Here is a 9875-nt window from a genome sequence, read left to right as displayed (position 1 = left end):
GCCAACTCTCCTTCACACACATCACTTCCATGAGACAGACTGTCCTTCTCGGTTTGTTAGGAGACACAGGTTCTCCTCCAAGAATGGCTTTCAGGTGTGTAGTGCATGAACTGTTACTATCTGTGGCAAAAGCCCCAACAGCACAAAGAAAATAATTAAGTTCGTAAAAATGAAATCTGATGTTTGATCACATTACCCAAAGCGTGGCTCTAATTGGGAAATATAAGATTAATATTCATGTGTTGTTTTAGAGCAGAAAGTAAGAATGATTGGTTCTACTTTGTTTAATTTATCTCAATGAGAGATTTCATAACATTGTATAGTTTGATGAATTAATTTATTCAACTTGTCAGTGTTAATAACTCTGATTAGAATGAAGAAATTATAATGGGCCATCGGAACACAGAATTTGAACAGTAACTCTAGGTATTCTCACTTCGCTAATAATATACTTTGTTAATTTCCTTTTTCATTAAAGTATATATGACGGGAAATAAAAGCATTTCAAAGGAAATTATGCTTTCTCTTTTATATGTAATTCATTATATCTGGATAGTCATTCAAAATCTAGAAGTAAATTATTTATTTTTAAAACTCAAATTTGGCCTGGATCTTTATCATTGATGCCCATAAAAACTCTCTCTTTTAATGAATTGGTCATTTTCAATGGATATTTGGAAGAAGAACCACCATATACAAGTGATCTGTGTATGGGACAATTTTATTCTATTTCCTTTTGACACTGGCCTTATTTCAGTTTTAGAGCAAATGTGTATCTATTAATATTTACTGTTTGTTATATATTATTATGGCTTTGTGGTATGAACCAGTGTCCTTATTATAACTTTTGTCTTAAAAATCTGCTTAACATGCATTTAAATCTACATGTTGTGCCCACTTGACAACTGATACATACTTAAATATCCATTCTTCCACCAAATTGCTATGGAGTGTTTTTATACCATTTAGGTCTTTGTTAATAACATCTATTTGCATTCTTAAAATAAGTCCCTATATTTGTTTTAAAGATAAAATTGGGAATCATTCATAATTGATGTTAAATGTTATCATCTTCCATTGGTATACTAGCCTATATATACTAGCCTATAAGTTAATTTTCATGATTGCTACAACTATTTTACACCATAATTTTGAATCATGTGTCATTCACACATAGTGATTTGATTGTTGACTACTAAAAAGGAATTCTATTTTGCTTTATTATACTGGTCACAATGTGTGGACAATGCATCCTTGATTTTCTTCCATTCAGGGCAGTTAAAAAGTCAACCAGAGTATCTAAAAGAGATCAGCTGGTTTTTATTCTGCCTAATCACTTAATACATTTATTATTAGGAGGCACTACATATTTAAAATGTAACATATTGAGAATATATATTAGAATAAAAATCTGCCAGGAACTTACTTCTCTGATTATCTTTCATAACTTTTCCCTTTAAATAGCTGTGAGTGGAATCCAGGGCTGCCACATATACTGCAGAAGTGAATGAGTCATTGATTTTCAATCACAGCACTTTGGTACATGGTAAGAGTCTTTGGTTTGTTGTACTGTTCCTGGCTGCTTTCCTCCACCTTGCAATTTTTGAGATGGGGGGTAATTGGTAGTAATAATGTAGAAGAGGAAGCATCTGAATGTGCTTAGCATGGTTTGTGAGCTCTCTTCGTTTTATTGCCAAGACTTAAGTGGATATGGATTTCCTAATAGCTGACCTCCTAGTTGACTGACTGGGTTCATGTCAGAAAGACACCTACTTACTTTGTTCCAATGAAAGACTACGTATTTCACAGAACGCAGAGGTCTGTGGACCCTTGAGAAAGAAATATTTATTACTTTGAGCATCATTCAAAATTTACCCTTCTCCCGCTCTTCACTTATTCTTTGAACTCTGCAAATCATTGCAAAGTTTCTGAATTTTTATATGAAGTAAAATAGGAAAACTCTTTGTTTCCTCTATGAAATGATAAAATGACTAGGTGAAATTATATGCATAACAACTTCAAAAGAAAAAAACATAAATTTTAAAATGTGGAGTGAGTCATCTTTTAGGCATGAAATGAGTCAATTTACAAGGGAAAATAAACTTAATATATAAAATATGGCAAAACTGACCTAAAGAACATATTTTATAATCACAGACTAAGTGGCAATGTCCCTCATAGTCACCTGTGTCCTTTGATCCAGTCTAATTTTAATGGTTTCTAAAGAGTATCCAAAGATGTTTCTGGATGATTTTACTCTAGTAAGCAGCTAGCTCATCGTGCTGGCATTCATCTAAAATAAGTTTCAACTGGTAAACTGAATAAAGTATTTAAAGCATCTTTCCTTTCCTTTTCAGTCATCCTGTTGCTTAGTTTGGTGCTTTCCTTATAGTTTTCCTTTACACCCATCTCAGGATTTTAAACATTAAATACAAAACATTTTTAACCTTTGCTGTTAGACAAGAATTACTGATGTCACAAGGAAAGAAAGGTAAGCCTTCAACTATTAAGATTTCTGAGTTTTAACTCAACCATTTTCAAGTAACTAAAATTTTAGGTACTTGGATGATCATATTTCAAAAGCGGTCATACGAACAACTTTTTAAAAAAATTTAATTGCACTGATTCATTTTAATGCCTCCGATGGTTTGGGAAAGTTCTTAAACTACCACTATACTATGTGGAAGAAGAAAAGAAAAGAAAACAAGCAATTAAAAAAAGGCATCAGAACATGTTCAAAATGGTTCAAGGTATCCTTTTAAAAAGAGAAATCCACTGTAAAAGTGCCAGTTGTTTGCTTTATGGTTCCCTGCTTAGGGGCCTCTTTCCAACCATCTTCCCTTCTTATGTAACGGGTGATGACTTTGGGGGTTTTGTTTTGTTTTGTTTTGTTTCTGCTGAGTCACTAAATTTTTATCTTTGTCCCTAAGTGCTACTCAGCATAAAAGTTAAAAGTGCAGCTCAGAAAGCACTGCATTTGTGTGGTGAGCGGAGGGAACCATTTCCCTAAGAGAAGCTCAGTTTCTTGGCTAGTCCTTCCTTCCTTCCCGGGAAGGAAGCTTCCAGGGAGCGAGGGGATCAAATCTGCTTTGCCTAGAGAAGCATCTATCTCAGCGCTGGTGGCTGATAATTCCGAACTGGCTGTTAAATGCGGAGCTTCCCAGGCGCCTTGGCTGGCTCAGCCCAATGCAGAAATCTCCCCTCCTCTCTAAAGACCCAAATCTCTGTAGAACCAGCTTGGAGTTACTTTCTCTTCAAGGAGACTGAAATAATTGTGATTTGTGGTGCTCTCAGTTCGCGGTGGTATTTTCCTGTTGTGTTAAATGCCTCTTACTAAGTAATAGATGTGATTTATGTAGACGACGGAGGGGGTGTGTGGTGGACCGGGTGATTAATCAGTGAATTCCCCTCCGCTGGCATCTCTCACTGCCCCTCTTTGCGTGATGTAAGATCAGACGTACCCTGCATTGAAAAGTCAAGACACACGAGCGGCTCGCTCGCGCTCACACACACTCTCTCTCTACCCCCACGCGCGCATCCGTACACCTTCCACATCCTGCTCCAGGCGGACTGGCTGGGCTCACTGAGCTGAAGAATTTCCAGTGACATTTGTAAATGACGCTGCTCGATTCGGGGCTCCGAGCCGCCGCCGCCGCCGCCGCCGCCGCCGCCGTCGCCGCCGCCTGGCCGAGGGTGCAGCCGAGCAGTCTCCGGCGCTGGCTTCCTCCCCGGGCGACCACGATGTCCGAGTTTCTCCTCGCCTTACTCACTCTCTCGGGATTATTGCCTGTCGCCAAGGTGCTGACCGTGGCAGCCGACCGAGGTAAGGAGAACATCTTACCCCCTTCCTTGCTCCCGGTCTTCCTTGGCTTTCCTGCTGGGCGACGCTTGCAGATAAGTGAGTGTGGAAGTTAAGTCCTTGCGGCCCCGCTCCCCGGGACCCTGGGCCACTGTGCGCCGGTCTCGGGGCGGGGGTGGGTGTGGGTGTTGGTGAGAGGTGCGGTGAGGGATTTCCGAACCAGCTACCCGAGTCCTCGGCTCTCCCACAGCTTTTTCCTTTGGCCCTTTGCGGGTCCTGATTTCGTTTCCCCCGGGAGCGTTTGGACTTGACTGCGCGCCTCTGCCCGCGCACCCCAAGCGCTGCAGATGTTGGGATCAGCGTTCGCGTTTTCAAGACTTCCCTCCGCGCTCACTCTCTTGGTTTCGAGCTTTTGCGGGCTCCGGAGGCTCCGCGTGAAGTGTGTGCTCCCTTAACTTATCTCCACGGTTAAGTTCCTTACCTGCTGCACGCAGGGTCTGTGGAGAGGGGAAAGCGCCGACTCCAGCCCGTTTCCTCTCTGTAGCCCCTTTCTGGGGCAGACTTCGGCGAGATTCGGGTCATCAGCGGAGAAGCTAACGCTTTCGGGGAGCTTCTGGGCGCAGGCACCTGCTTGAGCTTGACTTTTTTGATTCTGAAGGTCTGTGACACAGCTCTTGGTGCCTGGAGACGCTCACCCACCACTGGTGTTTTGCCCTTGCTTTTTGTCCGAAAAGCTGATGAATGGTACAAGTTTAAATGGGAATGGGTATGGCGAGCAGAGCAGAAAGGAGAGAGGAAGTGGGCATTATAATCTGGATTTTGTAAACTTTGATCTGGAAACCCGAGAATCCCTGTGCAAGTTTGATAATCTTTGACAACAGGCGGACGAGTGAAAAAAGAAAAAAAACAAAAGATGAATAGTTGGGCCATTGGCATTGGAATGGTTAACTGCTTAAAGTAAAATCAGAAGTATCATAGATCTAGTTTTTTGTTTGTTTGTTTGTTTGTTGTTTTTCTGAATCATAGCATGAGTTCATATTAACTGATACATTTTGTTTTTTGGGCTAATTAGAAAAAAAAGTAAGAAAGATAGAAAATGTACAGATCTCAATGCCAAGCAAGTAGGCAGAAGGTTGCATTGGGAGATTTAGTGACTGTGTTAATATGAAGCGAATTATGAATTGACTAAAAATTATTGCTTCATTATAGGAAATAACAGGGGAATGAATTGTAGTTTCTATTCAACCTGCTGTGGGCAACCAGATTAGAGTCTTTATAACATACCCACACTTGTCATTTCATTTACCAAGTATTGAGACTAATATGAGTTCCTTTAGAAAGTCTTGACATTTACTGATATGTCTTTTAAACATATCATTTCCACCTAGCTATTTGGCTTCTGAACTTGCCTTAACTTGCCTTGAAGTTGGTGTGGAATGGTTGAAAACTATACTGATAAAATGGAAGCACATAGCTCTAACTTGAAATGATGATGCCTTTGATCTGGAACAATCAGCTCTCAACCCTTCTTAGGAAGAATGTTTGAAGTTGGACCAGAACAGATGAACAGAATGAAGCTTTTCAGTCCTGTGTGCTAGCAAAATAGAATGGCACTGGGAGACTGCTGCTATTAGGCTCTTTCTGAATGAGTTCCCATTCTCCAGAAATTTGACCTCATGTAGAACTAAGTCCTCAGTGCTTTTGCATGTGTTTGTGAGGAATAGGGCCATTGTTACAATGATTGGAATGAATACCTGAATATAAATATATAAACCCCCAACTTTCTTCTGAGATAGAAAACTAAATAATTAAAAGGATTAGAATTTGGTGTCAATTTAGTTCCAATAGGGAGAGGGATATCTAAGATATAAACAGGGTACATGGAAAAGGATTGTTACTTTTTCCTAAAACTGAAAGTGTCCCATTGTATCATCATGTCAGCATCAGAAGTATTATATTGGATAACACAAGTAAAAATAGTTATAGACCAACACTTTACCACTATTACACATATTTAACACAACTTTTAAAAGAGCTAAAAATGCCACAGCTAGCTATCAAAAGTGAAAAGGGTGGGTCTCATTTGGAAAAAGGGGGGAGAAAAAGAGAGCAATCTTGTTGAAAGTCAAAAAAGAAAGTGCTGCTGCATTATGACAAACTTCTCTTACTGAAATCCTGAAACAGAAGACATGGGAACATAAGCTCAATAGAGAGGTTAATGAGATGTAGCTTTCTGCCCAGGCTTATGTCAGTTGTCCTTGAAGAATAGAACAGGCTTGTGAATTACACAGGTGTGTTTTGTAGTGCAAAACCTAGCTTCATGCCAGAAAATGAGAAAACACTTTCAGGTTCTCCAAGTAAGTATTGAGTAATGGGTAGCTTCTTGAACTGTGTGAACTAGATAGAAATGGTTAAATTACCCTCTACCTATGTTTCTCTTCCCTTTGAGTATAAACTAAAAAAAAAAAAAAAATTAAATAGAAAAATACTTGAACTTGTACGCTTGTATTCAATTTATGCACAGCCACTTGCCCTTTAATTCTATGTTGTTTATTTTCTTAGTTTGCATTGATTTTGGTACAGAGATAAGCTAATGTGCATGTCAGTTCTTATTAGATTTCATCACATTTGAAAAAAGGAAACATCTTTGTAACTCTTAACAGCAGAATGTGGAGGATAAATCATGTTCACTTAGAGTCAACCAATGTGTCATATAACAATGTCATATCACATCAAAGTATCGCTTGATAAGGATTAAGACTTAAAAGGAAGTATATTTTAAATTGTCACATTTTCTGAGCAGAAAAGGGATTGAGAGAGCTAAAGCTAGTCTCTTTTACATTCTTGAGTCTGATAAACTGTGGAAATGTATTTCCAAATAATTAAAGTTCATGCTGTTGTAATCATTTAATCATTTAAATGTATATGTCTATAAAACCATCTAAAGCTGGCAATCATGTGTATTTCAAAATTTTAATCTTTCTCTACTCAAAGAAGAATGAGCTGCAAGCCGTGTCTCTTTATATTCCAGAAATATTAAACTTTTGTTTTGAAGAGGTCTCTATAATCTTTTTTTCCTCTCTCTCTCTCTCTCTCTCTCTCTTTCTCTCTCTCTCTCCAGCTCAAATTGAAAATGGTACAGAGGAAAGGAGACAATAGAAAAAGAAGAATTTCAATGTGTTGAAAGAATGTCAATTACAGAAAACAGAATAAGGGAAGGAAAGAGAAGGGGGATGGGGAGAAGGCCAAATGACACTTTTAGGAAGAGGCTGAATCCAAATTAGTGTTCCTTAAAGAAGAGATTAAAGTAAACCTTTAGACAAAATAATTTCTTAAGATAAATGTTTTCCTCCAATATCACAATAAATATCATATGGAAATGTTTACAGTATACAAATAAAGAAACTTCCATCCGTGTGAGGCTGGATATAGTTAAACCTAAAGATTGGAGAGACACATGAGAATACTGCAGAAAACTTAAATGTTGTTAACTGTGCTAGAATTGGTAAATGATAGTGAGTTTTTAAAGTGAATGTGAAAGAAATATTATTAGAAAGGGTGGTGGATGAGTGATATAGTTAATATATTCTTAAAAATGAGATGACACTTTGTAAATGCTACTTATCGTTCACGGTAGAGTCATGCAGAGATTTTTAGTTTGCAAGTGTATTGGATCCAGGACATTAGTTTCTTGCTGCTTGTCTTGTCAATCTCTTTTCAGAGCCTAGGGTGTGCCATAAAGATAGGCTTTATTTAAAGTCACCTGGACTGAATATGACTTGGTCTTTTATAAGGATTACAATGATGAGGGACCTTTGTATCTTCCCTCCATTCTATGATAGTTTTTTTTCATGATTCTGCTTTTAATTTTTACATCTTCTGTGAAATGTCACCTCCTCTTTCTTCAATTCCTTCCTAGTTGTAGGGATTCTATGTAGTAAAAGGTACCAAGCAGATGTATTGGTACATTTCTCTATCTTCTGAGGCTGTCTGTCAAAACAATTCTTGTACAAAGGAAACACTTGTCATCATTCTAGATGGCTACATTCAAAGAAGTAGAATTAACACTGAAAGTTAAACATGATTGTTCCAACATGATGTCATTAGTTAAACTAATTTAGCAGTAAGTGGAACCCACCTGTTATATAGATATACCTTCTTTAAAGAAGATATCTTCTTTAAAACGGCTTCCTTGGTGCACAAAAACCTATAAAAACACCACTCTAACCTGAAAATTGGAAATAGATTTTTAAAGATTTTCTTTTTCGATGTAGACCATTTTTAAAGTCTTTATTGAATTTATTACAATATTGCTTCTGTTTTATGTTTTAATTTTCTGGCCACGAGGCATGTGGGGTCTTAGCTCCCCCACCAGGGATCAAACTAACACCCCCTGCATGGGAAGGCGAAGTCTTAACCACTAGACCACCAGGGAAGTCCCAGATAGAGTTTTAAATGAAACTTTTATTTTTAAAAAACCCCAGACAGTATATGTCTAGTTTTGTTATGATTGCCTCCTTGAAAAACAAAATTATGAAATGAAAGAATTTTGAGTTATTTTTCAACTCCGAACATGCAGTATTCTAATGATTGAATTTCCATTTAACACATCATTTGTTGTAACAGAATCTTACAGTGGAGGAAATAAATGTCAAAATGTATTTGCCTTTGAAATGTCTGTAATTATGCCGCACCCAATGTTTATAATTTAAAACAATGTTTTTAGTAGCTGGACTGCTAAAGAAAAGTAGAGCAAAAGGTTGACTACTTTTATAGTGAGTTAGCCAGAATATACTGGACCAAATTTCTATCAGGAAATAGGCATGTTTACTCTAGTTACTTCAAAAAAACCTTCCTTATATTCTCTGAAGAAATCCAAATCTTTGTATTTAATCTAAAACTAGTGACCAAAACCTACCTTGATGCAAAGAGAGCACAAATCATTTTTTCCTTTTCTTTTTGGTGGGAAAGGGAGGGCAAAATAATTCTAACCAATCAAACAGAAGAGTGTCGAGTGTTACTTTTATCCTCTTCTGTGGAGTTGCTTTATGTCTTCATATGGATTGTTATTCCCCAAATTTTACCTGTAAAACAACCCACTGACTAAGAGGCATAATAACGAAATTGCAACAAAGCAATCACAAATCTAACAGTCTACAAGCCTTGGGGGCACTCTACAGCTGTTTTGTTTACAAGGAGATATTTAGCCTTCTTTAGTTCCTTGAAAAAAAAGTTCCATTATTTAAACTTTACAAAAACTTGAAAATATCTCTAAGTGTTAATTTGAGTTTTTTAAAAGTTACTTTTCGTACTAATTCACATACGTGCCAATGAGTATATTTAATCTCACTTGCTTTTGAAGAGTATTGTGCTTGCAATTATATTTAATCACTGTTGTCTCTATTCTGTGCGGTCCCATTTGAACAAATTGTTAATCTGTCCAACTACATCTGAACCCTCTATATTGTAGAAAAGGGAGTGAAGCCTTCAGAAGATTCTGCAACACATCAGAACAAGTAAGCGTAGACCTTCAAAATTTATATGCTTTTTTTCTATTAGAAGTTTTTCTGCTATAAGCTGGGTTCACAATTTTAGATCTATGTTTTCTCCTCATAAATGATTTGGTGGCCTCCCTTTCCCCCCCTGGCATAACTACAAGGCCAAGTTAGAAAGTATGTATTATTTATTGCTCTGTTTTGAGTTCAGTGACACCAAAATATAGTTTCTTTCTCTCTTTCCATCCTATTGATTAGGCCATCTCTATAAAAACCCAATTATGTTGATTGAGCTTCCTGACTAAACAAATTGGTTAAACTGACTAGGAACTAAATGAGAATCAAACTGTTAAATAGTAGCCAGTCAGTTCTGGTAAAATAGTAAAACTGATCTTGCATAAAAAGCTTAAAATTAAATGTTATGGAAAAACAACAGCAACATATTTCCCTGAAAGTCTTATGTATGATACTTCATATCTACACTTTGTAGAGTAAATCAGATGTACCACTGTCATTGTGCCTATCATAACAGGCAAATTAAATATGTTTGGGAGTAATTATATAGTTATATGATGGGAAAG

The 9875-nt window shown here is 37.4% G+C and overlaps 1 protein-coding gene across 7 annotated transcripts in view; it reads left to right on the top strand.

The window, feature by feature from the left end:
- The first annotated feature begins 3371 nt into the window (after positions 1-3371).
- LRP1B (LDL receptor related protein 1B) overlaps positions 3372-9875 on the top strand; it is a 1895525-nt gene continuing 1889021 nt past the window's right edge. For all 7 annotated transcript variants that reach the window (XM_067025946.1, XM_067025948.1, XM_067025945.1 and 4 more), the window contains exon 1: positions 3372-3823. In XM_067025946.1, the coding sequence (XP_066882047.1) occupies positions 3616-3823 (208 nt within the window). In that variant the 5' untranslated portion in view covers positions 3372-3615. The remainder of the gene's footprint in view (positions 3824-9875) is intronic.

The sequence above is a fragment of the Kogia breviceps genome, chromosome 2 (assembly GCF_026419965.1).
Source record: "Kogia breviceps isolate mKogBre1 chromosome 2, mKogBre1 haplotype 1, whole genome shotgun sequence".
Lineage (NCBI taxonomy): Eukaryota > Metazoa > Chordata > Mammalia > Artiodactyla > Physeteridae > Kogia > Kogia breviceps.
This window is presented reverse-complemented; position numbering and strand designations above follow the sequence as displayed.